The sequence below is a fragment of the Pseudochaenichthys georgianus genome, chromosome 21, assembly GCF_902827115.2.
Source record: "Pseudochaenichthys georgianus chromosome 21, fPseGeo1.2, whole genome shotgun sequence".
Lineage (NCBI taxonomy): Eukaryota > Metazoa > Chordata > Actinopteri > Perciformes > Channichthyidae > Pseudochaenichthys > Pseudochaenichthys georgianus.
In genome coordinates this window covers 27403074-27422313 of record NC_047523.1, presented here as the reverse complement: position 1 = coordinate 27422313, position 19240 = coordinate 27403074, and the positions used below count along the sequence as shown (strand labels likewise).

Here is a 19240-nt window from a genome sequence, read left to right as displayed (position 1 = left end):
TTCATTCATGTAGTACTTCATGAACTATCAGTAATGTACAGGTATTAATGGTATCTCATGCATGACTTAATGCAGGAACAATACCTTAATTAATGCATCAACTAGGGTATCTCAATCATCATGACTTCTGAGTTATTAATGATGTTCATGTCTTCTTCATATAGATCTGCAATTAAAGTGTCAGGCCAAAAACCTGACCAGTCACAGCAATCCCAAGTGTTGTAATCATGATTAACTAAGCATGTCATTACTTCATCATGTTTGTGCCCCTTCAAATAAAGTGGTGACCTGTTCCATCGTTTACACTGATAACTAACATATGATTAATGGTCAACACACTGAACAGGGTTGGGGTCAACACTTTGAATTCAACAGAATACATGCACTGCTATGATCGACCGACTGACCGACCGACCGACCGACCGGGTCACCTCTTTATTTGAAGGGGCACAAACATGATGAAGTAATGACACAGTCATGCTTAGTTAATCATGATTACAACACTTGGGATTGCTGTGACTGGTCACTTTTTTGGCCTGACACTTTAATTGCAGATCTATATGAAGAAGACATGAACATCATTAATAACTCAGAACTAGTCATGATGATTGAGATACCTTAGTTGATGCATTAATTAAGGTATTGTTCCTGCATTAAGTCATGCATGAGATACCATTAATACCTGTACATTACTGATAGTTCATGAAGTACTACATTAATTAATTCAGGCTTTTTCATGCATTAAGTCATGCATGAATTCATGATGATTCATGTACCCTTACCGTAAAGTGTTACCATTATTTCTTACAAAGCGCTACAGCAGAAAGCTGTAAGAGGGGAGAGTCTTAGGGACAGAGGAAGAAAAAGCAACTCAGGAATAATTTAGTTCATATGCTAATTTAGGGTAGAGAACTTAATGATAAAACATTGAATACAATCAATACATTGTAAGTGTTTGTTTATTATCCCATAAGCATCTATAATTTGCTTATATTTTACATAAACTATGATACTTGTTGAAGAGGGTTTATCTATTCAAGGGAACTCTCATGTTATGCTTGTATATCTGTTAGTATAGACGAAAATGGTGCATTCTGTGATGCTCAGACTCTGCAAAGATGTGTTCAGTTATTCTGGTGCATCAGACCTCTGCTGGATGCGAGGTTCCAAAACTCTGATGTACTAATAATCATAAAGGTGTAAATTGACTGACCCTAACAGGTGCAATAAAAAAGGGGGCCGAGGGATTTCAGCAGCACACTCGACTGTAGCCTGCACACCCACACAGTCCTTAGGCAAGGTTTAATCAGACACATGAGCGAAAACACCTGGGCAGACCACTGGTACATAAAAGCTATAATGCATGTGGAACTGCTCCAAAATAGCAATCTTTGCAGTGCACAAGAAACTACTGTACATTATCCTCTTCACAACATGCATTTCTGCTTATTGTTGGTCTTGTAGCATTGATTTTCTGATAAAAATGGTCACAAATGCAATGAGAGCTAACACTTAAATCAAGGATTTTCGAGTGTTTTTGAACAAACCAAAGAGAGGTCAGTACTGTTCCCACCACAGCGAACACAATGGTAAGTAAAACAAATCAGTGCAGTGTGCCAATTTAGATAACCTGTCTTTAGATGTTTCAGCCCTCTGCAAGTTGGTTTGAAATATAAATGAAGACATACCACTACTAGTTGTCTGTTGGAAGAATAAATCCAAATACTTGTGAAGTTAATGTGCTTATACATGCAGATGCAAACTGTAAAGAAAATCCCTCAAAACGCCTCGAACCAAGGTGACTGCATTATTAACTGCAAAGTTAACTCACGCTAAATGCTAATGAGAAATCTCCTCTTTAACGGCTAAAAAAGCTGTACAAAAAGCAAAGCTTCACATTCAATGGGCTCCGTGCAGAAACTACCTTCACCATTACCTTTGCAGTGTTTGAAAGTGGAATAGTGTGGAGCCCTGCTGTGTCTGAAACCCCCCAGGGATAGTGCTCTTGTGCCTGCATGACACTTAATCGGGCAACCCTATTCAATATCTACCATTTTCGTCGAGAGACAGGTTTTGCACTACACCAAACTGCGTATTGATTCAATAAACTCTCTATTGATTCTTAAAGGCTGGGCATGTTCTATATTCTGTCTGTCTCTGCCTACTGCTCCCTTTTACTCCCTTTCTCTGTCTCACCTTAAATTCTCCATCTTATTTGTGATGGCAGACAAAGCACTTTAAAGGGTGAAGCTTTTTATATTCAGGACTTTTGAGCAGATGACAGAGCGCTTTAGCTTTTCCACTCTATGCAGATATTGGCCCACTTTGTCACTACAAAGGCGTGTAGAGGACTATTTTTGCCCAAATCAAAGTGAGGAAAGTATGTCATGACCCAGTAACACGTAGTGAAACCTGTGTGAAGTCCTGCCGGATCGCTTCCCTTATGTTATAGCTGTTCTTGGTTTTAAACATTAATCATGATTGACAGATTGCCGTTCATTTGAACTCCTCCCAGAGGAGAATTCTATTAGATACACCTTTTTAACAAGCGTTCAAAAAGAAATGGCTGTGTGCAGTCTGATATTGTCAGACGGTGTCAATAAAAGGGGCGTTGATTCCCGTGGGTCTGAATGAAAGAGAAATGTTTAAACAGTGTCATACTAGGGAGCAGAACAATGTTTAAAGGATAGTTTTTTGCAAATGTCTCGCAGATTGCTCTGTCAGGTCTGTCAAGAGTCACAAAAGGAAGAAAGTGCTTCAACCCATGCATATCTCCCAATGCAATAATAATAATAATAATGTTTGAATTCAAATTAAGGAATTCATTACTGAATTTTGAAATGTTGCTTTTACATGTATGTTGATGTCACTGTGCTCCATTCAACAACATATTAATCAATCTGTTTAGCTTTTTGGCTTTTTCTCTGTGTGTTGCCAGTTACACAATATTCTCCTTTGACCCGTTCTTTTGACATTTGACTTTTTATCTTTGAGAATATACTGGTGCTTTTCTAAGCCTCCCCCAGTGTGAAAGAATATACGGAGCAACAACAAAGAGATGAAACATAGGCTATTCATACATCTTTAAATATAGATCACCAAGTATCACACTTTATATTTCTCTGGAATTTTTAACCTACATATCTCTACTGTAGGCTATATTTTTATTGTACAGCACTTTGGCTCGACCAAAAATCGTTTATAAATGTGCTATATAAATAAAACTTGATTTGATTTGATTTGATATAGTGAGATAATGCATGGTTGAAATGCGGATCACATTCTTTTCACCTGGCGATTTGTTTTTTAAAACCTGCAACATGTGAGCTGTCAGTGGATCATTTCCTGTCTCTGTAATTTAAGGACCCCCCCCCAAAAAAAATCTGACTGTGCATTTTGGTATAAAGTTGGTTAAAAAGGTTTCAAATATAGTTTGATATTTTGGGAAATATGTACACTTTTATGATGAGAGTTTAATGAGAACAATGATAAAGACAGAAGAAAGATAACCTGGCTCTATCTACACCTACACAATAAATGATATTTCGGTTTTTGTATTAATTAAACCAATGGGATATTTTAGTAAGTGAGCTTTCAATGGCATTTTGTGTGACCTTCAGACAGAGCCCGGCTAGAATTTCCACCATGCTTCCAGCTTTTTTGCTCAGTAAAGCTAACCAGTTGCTGGCTTAAGCTTCATATTTGCAATTGAGAATTCCTGGCAATACAAAAAGCATGTTTTCTAAAATGTTGAATGATATTTTGATTCAAATGTAATCAAATGTAAATTTGAACAAACTGCTAGTAAAAAAACATATTGGTGTCATCTTTTTAAACATGGCAAGGCATTGTATAACTAGGTGTGAACATGTTTGTAAAAAGCATGTTCACACCAACAAATGTCTCTAGCTGACTTTAAATTCTGCCATTAAAAATAAATGTATGCGTCAATGAATTACCAAATGACTGAGGAATGAATTAGCAGTCGCACAAAGTCATTCTCACACCTCTTTAACATTAAATTCAGAGGCGGCACATTTACATGATCTAATTGGGTACCGTTTTTGCTGTTTATGTGCAAGTTGGTTTACAAAGCCTAAAACAAACATGCAAATGAACCTAGAAGCTGCTTTTTATTGTTTGTGCCCTGAAGGCATGCATGCTGTGCTCAATGACATCTTTCGGTTCAAATGGAAACTACACTCTCAATAATGCGTATGTGTTGTGTTCACTGTTGTTTCCCCACCAACAGTTCCCAGCCAAGTGGAACCATCTCCCATAGCATTTGGTGGAGGTGGAAGACAAGCTCTTAATCAGCTGTGTTATTGAATTATTGAATTAAAAGCTTAAGTACTCAGGGTGAGCATGTCAATTCTACACAACTGAATGGTACACTGCTCATTCCATTTTCATCTGAATAGATCATTTGTGTATGTAAAATGTAGAAGAATGGAGGTATTACACAGATCTGTTCCATTATCTGTAATTCCCTTTCAGTGTGAATGTAATCATTCTGAGAGACAAGTCATATTCATTCCCCACTGCATGCTAGTCCTTAATCTGCATTCAGCTCTCCTCAACAACATAGCACTTGTTTGTAAAACACCAGTACTGTAGCACGCACATTTCTAAATAAGAAAGGGTTTCGTTCAAGCTGATTTTGTATAATTATGGCAGAAGTGGAAGTTTAACCTGTTTTAATTCCTTGTGATGTAAAACAGTAGTGCTAAAAAATAAGTGTCGCAGCAAATGGTTCAACCCTTTTTCTCCTTGACATTCTGCTCACCTGTCTTCATCCCCCGTGTTCAGATACCCTGGGACTGATACATATACAATGATGTGATGTTTCTGTCTGTATTTCAATGGGATGAGTTGCTGTGACCCACGCAATCTCCTTCTCAAAGAGTATTTCAACTTATGCAGATGAGCTCATCAGAGCTGCATGCTGAGATGAGACATCTAGGTCTGGAATTGTGTCAATACCAGCACCAAAACAAATGCAAATGAAAATCCAAATTAATGTGTTTTCCCTGAGGAGAAACTGAGTTGTACTTATAGTCAGCTCTCAGTAGATGACAGGATTCTGTTATCCAGAGTGCATGAAAAACAAGGCATTCTCAAACCGCTCACCGGGCTGGGGTACAGAAGTCAGTGTCTCCAGATGGAGAAACTAAACTAAGAAATACAAATAAACAGACTTTTGTGGGATTGTTTTGCAGATAAAAGACAGAAAAGATTATATTTCCAGGATTCTTGAGTGTAGTGATCTGCCTCGGTAAACATGGCTACACCCATGTTTATTAATCACTCTATATAGACCAGGTTTTAAAAATAAAATTACTCTGGTCATAGCAACATTTATGTCACTCTCCTTTGCTTGAAATATTAAGAAGCAGCTATGTTTTGAAAAACAGGTCAATAGAAATGAGCAAATGATGGATTGCAGTAGTTAAGCTGTTCGAATGTCTGCAGACCATGGCCTTCTGTCACGACACCCACCCTTTCTGCATTTTATTGCATACTAAATAGTGCAGAGTGCATATAAACATTTGCACATGTGCTCTTGTACATTTTATGGAAATGGAGCAAAGGATTGACAACTGGAAAGCTCTTTTGCATATATGCAGTTTTTTTTATTTGTTGTATAAATCCTTTTTTTTAAATGTACTTTTGATAACCTTTAATGTACTATTTGTTCATTCCTTTGCTGTAGCGATGACCCACTTTCCCCCAAGGAGATCATTCAAATTTCATTTTATTCATCAAAGAATATATTGCAAAAAGGTATTTGCTTGTAACTGGTAATTGCAGCAAACTTCTTTTCCTTCTTAGATGTATTATTTGTCAGACAAAATCGTAAATAAACTGATGACTTTGAGGGAACTTAAATGTGAGATGGGTTTACGTTTAATAAAAGCATTGAGCAGATCAAGTCAAATCGTTTTTTCATTGGGTGCACTAATTCACAGTGCCTGTTTTTATTTGCGCTTTTGAATATAAATAGCTGTGTAAAATGTTAATTGGGATTTTTTGAAGTAAACTAAGCTCTACTGCTAGATAACATGTACTGGTATACTGTAAATAGGTAAAGATGGCCCGTTTGCAGAGGGATTTTTGTCATGAACACGTATTAAGCATCTTGTAGACACAAATTCACTTTTCTCACATACAAAAAAAAACATGACAGCTTTGGAAGTTGTCACCAGTCAAAAATAATTGCCTTCCATGCACACAGTGTATACAAATTTAATAAAATACACAACACATATAGAAGCCCACATTCACGTGTAAGCTCAGCTTATTTTCACATAAACTGCAGAGGACAACAATAAAATTACAAATACATTCTTAGAAAACTGGTTTTATAGGAACCTCAAATGGTTTTATGAAAAGGGACATTCCCTGTTGCACCACCATTTACAGTTCATAAGACACTTCACTTCTGTATTTAACGTCACTGATATGTGTTTCAGTTGTCTGTGATATTCAAAGAGATGTTCCTTATACACTAAATGGAGACAGGAAGCTTCACTTTACAAAAGCAGACAGGACTCAATAGCTTAACAGTAGCAATTTGTTCCACAGCCTCACACAATTGAGCTTGAAATGTGTAAAATACAGACATCTAAATTGACAGGTACAGTACACCATGAAAACACTTGAAGTCAGCGAAGCACTGATTTCCCCCCCAAACCTTCACAGCAGTCAAAGACACATATTTCACCTAAACACAACAAGTCACAAACTAAAAAACAAACAGACAAAGCAGATGGTTTTTGGTTATACAATGCGTGTCTGAACACCTCTTGTGGGTCAAAATAAATCACCTCTTGATCATCAATCTGTGATATCATCATCACACCTCTGTTAGATGAGAGCGAGCTGGATCACCTGACCTGTCAGTTGCCAGAGTCCCTCGGATCGAGCGCAAAATCTAACCCCCCACACTCCTGGCTGATGGCGGAGCTGTGGATGAGGCTGCTGGACAGGGACTTAGGCCTGAGCTCGCAGGTCAGATAGGAGGGCTCCTCTAACTCGGTGTGCAGGGGGGAGCACTGACCATCTGGAGGCCCATAGGCACTGCTGTCTGAGCCCCCCTCCCTTTCTTCTTTGGACTCTTGGTTGGCCAAGTCCAGGGGCAAACTACTCTTGGTGGGACTATTGGAGGCAGAGAGACTCTCCTGTAGCGGTGGGCTTAGTGCACGCTGCGATTTTAAGTAAGGTTTGACATTGGCCACGAGGATTGTACTGTCCCGCTGTTCCTTTCCAAACGTGCTGAGGGTTTTTCTGCTGCTGCAGCTGATGGTGCCATAAATCTCTGTCTCTACCATGGCATCCATTCCCACAGGGATGAAAAGGTTGGTACGATTATCGGCGCTGTCTGCTTGGCTTCCTACCCGTAACTTTGGCATCCAGCATCTGTCAGAATGTCCCAGTGCACGGCATTCGTCTGTGCAGTGGACTGATTTGTCTTGCTCTGCAAAAACAGTTAAACAGTTGTTATTGGAGCCTGCTGGGGTAAGAGTAAACAACCTAGAAGAAAATGTAGAAGGATGAGCGACAAAAACAAAACAATTCAACACACACACATTTGTTCTATTCATACTATTTCTGAAAACCTTGTAAGAATAGTATCTTTCTATATATCGTGTTCCTGTGTTAAAGGTCCCATGTCATGGTCATGGCCATTTCTAGTGATCATAATTCCATTGCTGAGGTCTAACATTGGTTTCTCACAGCATCTCTGTATAGTATGTGTATTCACTCTCTGTCCTAAACGGCTTGTTGGAGCTCCTGCCCCCACCCCCCTCCTCCCTATGAGCCCAGTGTGCTCTGATTGTTCAGCTCACCCACTGTGTTCTGATGAGTCCACCACCGTTACAGCTGAACCTCAGTGTTTATGTGCTACAATGGCATTTGTTAGCAACCAGAAAATGACACCAGTAATGACACACCGATGAGAATGCTGCGTGGGGTCTGGGTGCCGTGTTGGCGGGACGTTGCTCATCGCTGCTCCGCCCTGTGGGGCTCGAGGAGTGGACAGTGTGAGCTGGATTACTGGTGTCGTTTCCTGGTTGCTGCGTGGGGACTGCGAGACAGCGAGACACCGCGGAGCTCAGCCTGAGCACACACACACACTCGCAGCCTGAGCTCCGAGTGTGTGTGTGTGTGTGTATGTACGGAGCTCTGCGCAGCACCGCGGCTGAGAAAAGATAAGGCTGACTGAGTGTGTGTGTGTGCGGAGCTCCACGGATTGGTCCATTGGACTTCGTTACGTCAATATGCCCCGGAAGGGAAAAATGGAAAAAGAAAAATCTCCATTGAGGCGTTCTGGAGCAGCATCGACAGGTCTTTTCTGTGTTAGAGTTTTACTCGCTACAGGGTGTACTTTGAGGGTTTGTGACTCTGCAGACCGTTTACATGCAGAAAAAGCTACATAACACACAAGGGGACGGGTAATAACCGGAAAAGCATGACATGAGACCTTTAAATAAGAAGAAGCAGCCTGTTGCAGCAGCTATTGCAGAGTTCAAATGTAGCAATGTGGTTTTGTAAATCAGGCATTTCTGTTCCAGACATCATTCACAATTCAACATTAAAATGTCAACATCATACAGACGTCATGCTGGTCAAGTAGCAAACTAAAAACATTATTCTGCCTTCTATCCTCAACAACCTGTGTAGGTGTTTCCTGGAAAATATCATCTGGTGCAGAGGAAGTGATGTGAAGTTCATTTACATTTTCAGCAGCAGCGGTTTGTGTTGAATAGACAACTGATTTATGATCAGAAAGTGCTGAGAAATTCTGTTGTTTCGGTTGTTGGTGTTATGCTGTTAGTTATAATATTGTTAGGGCTTATTATTTTAGTTTTTTTCACTACTTATAAATGGGAATTTATAGGTGTGAATGTTGGGTAATCAAACATTGGATGAAACAATTATAATATTCAAATTCAAGGTGAAATTGAATCTTGGAATCATAACTTGTAGCACAAACACTCATTAGTTTGACCATTAGTCATTTTTCTAATTAATTTGAAGGACTCTTCTGCTTTGTGAGCAGCTCATTTGCATGTTTGCCCATTCTTCATTTCACTCCTTATTAATGAAGCTTAATTGTGACCTATCCTTGCCACAAGAGGACCTTGTTGACTAAAGATGTCAACAGTGGTTTCTTGAAATACTAACTAGTTTGTGTTGTGTGGAAACGGGTGTGCGGTGAACATTGGAGGAAAAGGGTGCATGAGCTTTAAATGAAGTCCACATTGAAATAATCAGTGCCACTAGACTAACACTAGTTGCATTTCAAATTGAGGGGTTGTTATTTATGTCCCTTGATCCGAAGAACAAAACACTTTTTTTAAATTCTTGACAACTTTTGTCATTAATTAAAGTGGTTCCCTGTTTATTTCATGCCGGTAGTTAAGCTGCATTACTTGACACTGAACACCAAGCCAACAGCCGCAGGATCATACAACATGTGCGAGAGACTGTACAGTGTCAGTCGAACAATGTGGTGCCAGGGTTAAGGCTCTATCTTGGTGCTGTAAATCAGTCTTTTACATTTCACACCACATGTAACCCTGGTACACATGAAATAAGCACACAGAGATCATCATAGAATGAGCCAATTTCCACGGTGTTATGATGAAGAAGGTGTCATTGTTTTCCCATTACACCACGGTATCAACATTAATTTGACAATGATGCATGGAGATATTTAGCTTGTAGTGGCATAAGGCAAAATGTCATAGTAAATTGCTAGTAAAGGACACTTTATCTTCATTTGTTACACATGCAGGCATGTATTGTTTTGATGACTAATTTAACCTTCCTCTAATAAATGTGTTTTCTTTGCTATCATTGCCATGAGGCGGTAATGACATCCTTAACGCTAGAAATGAAAACAAAATGTAGAAAGCCTATGATCGCTGAATTAGTCAGAATTTGATTATTTATTTAGAATGTCTACAATGTTTTCTGTCAAACTACAACTATACAAAAATGATTTAATAAGCCGGTTAAACACACCACATCGAGAACATGTTCTACTTTATAAAGATATTATAATCTGCAGGAGCCGAATAGCCTTAAAAAATGTTTACCAAAAACACTAAACATGTTTTTTTTCCAAAGATTTGAATAACCAGATTGTTTCATCTCATGACATCATGGCTTGATAGACCACTGATCAGCTCTCGTAGCTTTGGTCTATACATAAGGCTTTTTCTATCTTGCTCACATGCCATTCTGTGAAATCAAAGACTATGAGCAACTGACTAACTGTGAAAGAGGCACTTGATCTCATTTCTAAACCTAACCCTGATGAGGAGCAGAATATCAGCCTGAAACGAGTGAAGGCGCTACACGATAGGCTCTACCTAGAAGATGTGGGGAGCTCCTCTAGTACAAAGGCAGCAGTACCTTCCTCACACACCAGCATCGGCCAGTTCGCTGGAGGATGTTCAAACTAAAAAAGATAAATGAAAAAGACACCGTCGCTGCTACAGAGCCCCCAAGAGATGGGAAAACCGGCACCTAGTGCCACACATAACATAAGGCAAGCTCAAATGAAAAGTACCACTATCACATCTGCTGCTCAAGTTCCCACGCACGCACACACACACACACACACACACACACACACACGCACGCACGCACGCACGCACACACACACACACACACACACACACACACACACGTGCACACATACTCCCACTAGCAGCCACAGGACAACATGGAACAGTTAATTATTCGATGACTGGGCAGAGATTTAACATGCTGAATGGGGCTGTTAATTTTAAACCATAACTGTTTTACAGATTTAATAAAGAATGCTTACATTAAGTATGTTAAAAGAAATGGCATGTCTACATTTCCTATGTGCGCAGTAAATAGTTTTGAGATTATGGGTGTCATTTTGTATCATGAGATCTAAGTGAAGGTACAGCTTTGTGTTCACATGGGTGTCTGCCGGAGAAAGTAATAGATGGCAAATGTCACAGTGCGCAGAACCTCGGCTTTCCTGTGCACGCTGCTTTTTGTTCTGCACCTGTACCCATGAATGTGCCCACTGTGCATCTTGTTTGGTTTTATACAAAGAATGTTCACATACAAATAAATGATTTGCTCCTCAAGAAACTCAATCAGGTTTGAAGAGCCTTCACATTTAAACTCTATTTAAGATAATATAATAATTCAGATACAATTATACCTCACACATCCTAACTGGATCGGAATACACTGTTTTATTGCAATTTAACTGGATATTATGTATACCTTGTGTATACCATTGCAGTGTGTGACGGTCTGCTTGGGCTGTATATTTATTGTTTGTGCACATGTTTTAATGGTACCCTTATGGTTCAACATACACGGGGTATCTTTTTATTAACTGGCTTAAATTACCCTAACAATCAATTCAGGGTTTTTCAATCTTTCTATAGGAGTTCACATTGATGGCGCAGTATTTGAAGTGTAATACCTTTCACAAATATGGACACGTTTACTGTCAGCTGAGTAGCATATGTTGCAGATGAAGAGTAGACTATTTCATTGTTATCAAATTAAAATGTGCAAGTTGTAACTGAAGATTTCTATTTAATACTAGTTATTACAGATGAGAGTAAGCCTTTATTGATTTTAAGAAGAAAGACCAACTGTATTTTACCTTAATGTTGCTTTCTGGGTTTCAAGCTGTATTGTTTTCCTTTGTCCCGTTACATACTGTGGGAACTTTCATTGTTACATTCTTATCATAGACCATTCTGGGCTATCTCAGAACTGAGATGAAGAAAAAAATATGCACATTTGAGTTCAAAACGTATTTTACATCAAACGGGAGAACTAAATGATGGCTTTGATTTGGCAAAACTGCAACACAGATCCTGCATATTTCAACTGCTACGCTTTGAAGCAACTACAGCCCAGATTACAGCTCTGTGCACCGCGCATTTGTGTTTCCCGTCTTTTTTTCATAGAGAAAAGTATTTTTGTTTTGTACAGGGATACACGAAGCCAGAACAATAAGCATAAGCGGGGAGAAGCAGGGAGATGCTGAATTCATTTCCACGGTACCTATCACCACTGCAGAGGGGTTGCAGATGATGCTGATGCAAAGGGAAGTATGTGCTTAGAAGGTTAAGGAAAAACCCAGTAAGGTATTTCTTTTTTTGTGTTATTTGTCTCGCTATATAACCAGGAGCAATTTAAGGATCATGCCTGCACATTTATATGAAATCCATAATGTTTATAAGAGATACAGATTTTAATTAGTTGTTCACACCTTTATAATCACTATACAATGTATTAATTACGTTAAAAAATGTAAAAGATATGTAACAAAGGACTGTGAGTCACGCTATATTGTTTCTGTTTAAAAACAAAACAAAAACAGATATTAAAGGGGAAAGGGAAGTGAGGGTGCTTTCATCTATAATGGCATTGGCCTTCCATTTCCATCTTATCACTGAATAAATGTGTTAAATAATGGCTCTACAATGACATAGTTATACAATGGCTTTATATAGTGCACTGCATTTACATAGTCACGTAATAGAATCATGACAAAGTGATCAAATAGCTGTGATCTGATGGGCAACTGTGAGTGGAAAAATACCATGTTCTCAAAAAACAAAGAAACTGCCTGCCCATTATAAATAGAATCAGAGAAAGCCTAGCAACATACCCACTGTGCATCTGGTGTCTGTGAGAGTGAATAAATATTCAGAGTGCATGATAGTGGAGGCTGCACAGGTGCATATATTACCTGTATCAAAGCAGCCAGGAGACTAGAGGGATGGTAAAGGTAAAGACATAAAAGCAATACTACTTAACGCACAAGCTTTTATGTTGGTGCATTTAGAACAAAAATGATGTGGTGTCGCCATTTTTGGATAATAGTGCTATCGTGTCGGAATCTGCAAAACAGTGGCTTTGTTGTTCAATACATGTACCTGCATGTGTGTATGTGTGTGTGAGAGTGAGGGTGAGAGACAGTAGGATTGTGTGGGTTGAAGTGTGATGCTTTGTGTGATCAGGTCTAAGGCATTATGCGTAATGTAGATCTTCCATCTTGTACTCAGCAGTCACTGACACCATTCAACTGACCAAGCCCCGAGAGAGAACACCATTTAATCTAGCTATTAGTTGTTGTTTTTTTAAACTATTCCCCACATGCGAACAGGAAATGCATTAGCAAAACCTATTAATATGAAAAGCAATGCCCTACTTTTCTGCATTTCTCTTATCTAACAAATGCAGGGCTATAAATTAACTGACATTCCTGTCAATCAGAAGTCAGCGCTGCACATGTAAATATTATGTCTCGCATGTACAAAACATCTCTTGCAATGTCTGTCTATTTCATTGGCCTTAGAACTAGGACAGAATCAGATTCAGAAATGTGCTGCACAAAAATTGTGATTGAATTTACACCTCCCACAGAGTCAAGTTTGGTCTCCCATAATTCCTCATAGTGTGCACACGTCTACACACATGCACACACAAGTGAGAGAGACAGTGAGAGAGAGAGATTCACACATCCTACTGGTAGCTGCAAGAGTGTTTCCATCCCTGCCCTCCTGAGCATGCCACAAACAAACATTCCATAGCAATGTAAAGGTGTGGAAAGTACTGCACAGGGACCTGATGACCAGAGCCATTCCCTTGCAAGGCTCACAAAAGGAAATGAGAAACACCACCACTTCAGTGAAGTTACCCATTATCTTTTATCTCACCAGTGAGAGGTGCTTTCATTTTTTCATTTTTTAACCACAAAAGCTAAATATATCAGTTCCATATCAGGTCAGCCAGGTTGCAACAGATTGACAATCACCTGTGATTATACTCACGGCAGTGCCAATTGTTTCATATTTGCAAAATACAAATTTTACATTTCTATTTTCAGTTGCAAAGCAAAGCTCCTTTTCAAGACTGTGTAACCACAGCAGCAAAACTTATAATAACTGAGCAAATCTTTCCAAGCAAAAGGTGGAAACACTTTCTCTCACTGTCATGTTGCACCAGAAATACCTGTCATTTTGCACTGCAAGTGTCTATCATGCTTTCTTTCTCTGTCGTGTTATTCAAAACATTCATGCAGCGAATCTGTGTTCAAATAATGACATGATCAAAAGAGACACAGACGTGGTTCACTTTGCCATTCATATGAGCTTGTTTGATGGCAACATCCCACACAAGATGTTTGAACATTCTACCTTCAGCCAATGGACTCTTTTATCTTTTTAAACTACCATCTACCTTTCACTCCGCTGCCTTGATGTCATCCGTGCAACTCACCTCAGGCTCTCTACAATGTACAAAGTAATAGCACCTGCATCTAATAACAGTGTGGATTTACATCTTCCATGTTACCACATGTGTGGTTTGACTATACCCAGAGGCTGGTGGACTTCCACTTAAACACAAGTGAGCTGCATGTTCTCAGCGCATAAAGCATAGAAATGTGTGGTACAAGAGTCAGTAAGACATCTTCAAGATGTCAGGAAGAGAGTGCATCCACTCACCCTGCTCGAAAGGCTGGCCATTAATTGCTGTTGCTTTCATCTTGAGGGCCTCCCTAGCAGACGTGTCGCACTGTGAGCCTTTATTAGTATCCTGGTCACTATCAGCCTGGTCACTATCACCATGGCCACTGTCTCGGAGGCTTGCTTGTTCTGCATCCTTAAATGTTGAGCTGCAGCAGAATGGAAGGGAGAAAAAAAGAAACATAAGTTGCCATTACCTCTGCGTGAGTGCTCCCATCTGATAGCCACAGTCAGCTGGCTTGATACAAAGATGAATAAGCTAAATGCACTGGTCAGAAAGCTTCGGAACAAGCTCTTACCTTTGAACAAACGGCTGTCTGCTGCCAGCATAATTGGGCTCTGAGGGGAAATTTTCAGTCTAGAAATGAAAGGAAAATATTATTTTACATTGGCCGTAGTAACATTTGCATGCAAGGTTAAACAATCCCCAGAGTAACATGACATTTAGACAGGAATATAAACAATTGTTATATCTTCATCATGACACCTGAAAGCTGTCAATATCCCTATAAAGCAGCTGCCAGTGATGACGGCATGATAAGAACAAATCTCCTGTTGACCATATGTGGGGACTTGGCACGGGAAAGAAGAAAAGCATTAGCCACTGTCATTAGCATCCTTTTCCCCTATCTTGAGAATAAAGTGTTTGTGTTGATCACACCCACGTACCCTAGTGACTGGTAACAGTGCCAGGCCTTGTCATCTGTGTTATCATCTCCAAGTCTGTGAGACTGTCCTAGATATTTACATCGTTTGCAACAGATAATTCTGTTGTGCTAAACAGTAGTACAAGCCCATGCTGTCAAATTAGCATGTTAGCTGGCTACAACCCTGCCATCTCTGCAAGGCATGGGTGGACCCTATTAATGGTGCTATCATGCCAACTTTTGACCCATATTTGTGGGAGCGAAAAATGCGATTGTAAGGTTATGCTGTGTGCATCTAGCTGTCTGTTGCACATTGGTTCAGTAATGTGTTCGGACAAGCTGCTCAAACACCTGTCCAATCCCACATTTCAGACAGGGTTTTGTTTTCACTCTATAGGAGTGGATCTGGCAGGGTCACAACATCCTTGCTCAAGACTCACACTGTTTGCATGTCTAACTGAGAGGATTCTAATTATGCACGCCACCTGTACCATTCTGCAAGAGAGTACTTGGAAAAAATTCCAAAATGATTCTGATTCCTCAAATGCAGAAAGAAGAGAGTATCTTTAGTGAAATAACATTAAAAACACATGAATACATTATCACATCAGTTATCGCATCATGCAGAGAATATTTTAAAGTGTCATAACAAAGTGAGAACAAGTGGTAATAAGGACGTCTCACAGTGACAGAGTTTCTTTTTTTCAGACGATTACTTTTCTTTTGTCAGATTTGTAAGGCAAAGCAGTGGGTGCAGATAAGCGGGAATAAAGGGCAGATAAAGGAAACAGTGCAGCATCCTCCTTACCTGTATCACTGACATCCTATTTGCTGGAGTGTCTGTACTAAGCCCGGCAAAGCTGGAGTGGCAACCTGCCCGGGGGACTGTCAGGCTGTTTGGAGTGGTTTTCAGGTACATGACCTCTGACCTGGGCAGTGTGAGTGGCAGAGGACTCTGGTAGTCAAAACATATTGGTGAAGTGATGAGAGAAGGACTGCTCACCACATTCATCCGGCTCGCAGAATCTCTTTCCTCCATCTCACTCTGCACCAGCATGATGTCACTCTTGTTGATCCTTTTCTTTTTGCCTTTCCCCACTGGAGGATTGGAGTACTCAGCCATGCGGCAGTTATAATTCCCAGTCTCCTTATCTTGATGTTTGGACTTGACAGCGATGGCGGTCATGACTGCTAAGAGCATGACAGAGATAATGCAGAGGGTAACTATAAGGGGCAGGGATACATCCCAGTGCTGCTGTTCTCCGCTCGCGCTGGAACCCCCTCCTGCTGCCGTTTCTGTGTTCGCCTTAATGATCAGCTTAGCCACGGCAGATAAGGGGGGCTTGCCATGGTCAGTTACCTTCACCACCAGCTCAACCACTGGGGCGACCTCTTCCCAGAGAGCATGAGCAGTTCTGACCTCCCCTCCCACCGGATCCATCTCAAACAGGTGGTCATCATTTCCCTCTGTGATCTCATAGGTCAAATGTCCACTTTCTCCGTGGTCATGGTCCACTGCTTTCACTGTAGCCACTATGTATCCGATACCTACATTTCTAGGCACTGGGATTTCCGCTGTATCATTCTGCAGGAGTGGCAAAATAATAACTGGGAGATTGTCATTTACGTCAAGGACATTGACCCTGACTATGGAGGTGCTCTCCATGTGAGGGGATCCTCCATCTTTAGCTTGAACTTTGAACTCAAAGGATTTAGTTTGCTCATAATTGAAAGAGCGTGAGGCATATATGGCTCCATTGGTGGGATTAACAGACACGTAGGTATACACTGAAACTTCTCCTATATGTGAAGGCAGAATGGAGTATGACACTGTTCCATTTCGACCTACATCTGGGTCGTGGGCCAGAACAGAGCCCAAATACTCCCCTGGGATGTTGTTCTCAGGCACCTGTAGCACGTACACTGTCTTTGTAAAGCGTGGTGCATTGTCATTCTCATCCAAGATTTTCACAGTAAACGACTTAGTGTAGTTCAAAGAAGGTATCCCATTGTCTCTCGCCACGATTGTTACATTGTATTCATCCTTCATTTCCCTGTCCAGGGGTCTGTCTGTGAGCAGAGTGTAAAAATTATCATTGTTTTCCTGCAGTCTGAAGGGTACATTACCTAGCACCCTGCATTGAAGTTGGCCATTTCGGCCAGAGTCTTTATCCGTCACTCTCACTAGCGCTATGACAGATTCTGGAGGTGCTGCCTCACTGATGGCTCCCTGCCGTACAGAGACAAAACTTATTATTGGCGAGTTGTCATTTTTGTCAAGCACTTTGACTGTAATTTTACAATGTCCTGGTATCGGGTTGGGCCCGAGATCCTTAGCCTGTACATCAAACTCTATGATTGGATTCTCTTCAAAGTCAATTTCTCCCTGGACCTTGATTACGCCAGTATTTGGGTCAATGGAAAACAAATCTTGGATTCTTTCAGATGCATATCCAGTGAAGGAATAGACCACCTGCCCGTTGCTTCCCTCATCTTGGTCAGTGGCGTTTAAATCTATAAGTATTTTTCCGGCCGGTGAATTCTCCAGAATCTCAATCACATAAGAGGATTTTTCAAAAACTGGGCTGTTGTCATTTGAATCAGTCACTCTGATGTTGATTTGCATGGAGCCGGATCTTGGATACTCCCCACCGTCAATTGCTGTGAGGAGGAGTGTGTGATGACTCTGATCCTCCCTATCCAGAGGTCTCTGAACCACCAGCTCTGGATATATAGTCCCATCGCCCCTCACTTTTAAATCCAAAGAAAATGTATTGTAATCATCTCTTGTGACCTGGTAAGTCTTTATCCCATTGTCCCCAGAATCAGAGTCATGTGCAATAGTCAGGGGGAAGCGTGTCCCAGCAGCAGCGTTTTCTGAAATATCTATATTAACATGATCTGAGGGAAAACTAGGCGAGTTGTCATTTATGTCCTGTATATCAATTTTGATCATGCATATTTCCTTGTCATTTGCAAACACCTCCATAGAGAGCTGGCACTTTGGATTGCGCCTGCATAATGTTTCCCTGTCAATCCTTTGTTTCGTGAAGATTAGTCCACTCTCTGGGTCAACATCCACCAGATGTGGAGCAGAATTCTCCAGTACTCTGAAGTTGGATTTTTTCCCCCTCTCCATGGTCCCATATCCGGCATCGTTTGCTATATTACCTATAACAGTGCCGGGTCCTTGCTCCTCCGGAACAGAATAATTGAGATTTTTCAATGTCAGGGCTTGAACCCACAGCAAAAAGAAAAAGGGCACAGAGAGACGCATCCCTTCAACTGGATATGCGGTAGTGGCAGACAGAAAAAAAATCCTCGTTGACTTTCAACCTGTTGATTACGCGAACCTAAAGGACTGAACCCAAACCAGGCAGGTGGTTGATGCCGATATCACATTAAGTGGGTGCTAAATCGATGTGTGTATCCTTATCGCCTTTAATCTTTATTTTAACCTCTCTCGCATGCCGTTCGGCTAAAATGAACTCTTTCTGTAAACAAAGATGACCGCCCTACGACACCCTATGCATGAATAAAAGATCAAATTCAACATAGTATACGAGAAATGCTTTGTTTTTCCTCACGGGGGGGGGGGGGGGACTTAATGAATAATCGATGACTATAAAGTATTAATATTCCCTACTGCACCCAAGGTTAAAGCGTTTGAATCTCTGTGGTGAAGGTTAGACCGTAGCTTACAAAAGCGCATTGCCCTCATGCGACATCTACACCTAGGCTACAGCAAATACTGACATGCCCGTTCAAAATGCAGCATTGTCCGATGTTACCATTCACAATGCATTTACTTTTCCCCCTGTGCGGCACACTGTTGCATATGGGTTCTGCTTGTGTTGCATACAGTGTGCCCCTGCCACAAAGTAGAATAAAAGCGGGATATAGAGCTGTTTATCCTGTCCAACCTTTTGTGTTCCCGTCATTCAAGAGCATCTATAGCACGGCTGCGACTTTTGCCCGATGATTGTCCTTTAATCAATCCAGTAATCCCATAATCCAGTCCAATTGGACCCAGTGCTGTTGCAT

The 19240-nt window shown here is 40.6% G+C and overlaps 1 protein-coding gene across 1 annotated transcript; it reads right to left on the bottom strand.

Moving 5' to 3' along the window:
- Positions 1-5665: 5665 nt before the first annotated feature.
- LOC117466281 (protocadherin-17-like) lies at positions 5666-18772 on the bottom strand. The gene is made up of 4 exons (XM_034109436.1): positions 16005-18772; positions 14849-14907; positions 14529-14698; positions 5666-7477 (listed from the first exon to the last, which is right to left on the bottom strand). Exons 1-4 carry the CDS (start codon positions 18471-18473, stop codon positions 6900-6902), a joined length of 3276 nt encoding a protein of 1091 aa, XP_033965327.1. The 5' UTR covers positions 18474-18772; the 3' UTR covers positions 5666-6899.
- Between the last annotated feature and the right edge of the window lie 468 nt (positions 18773-19240).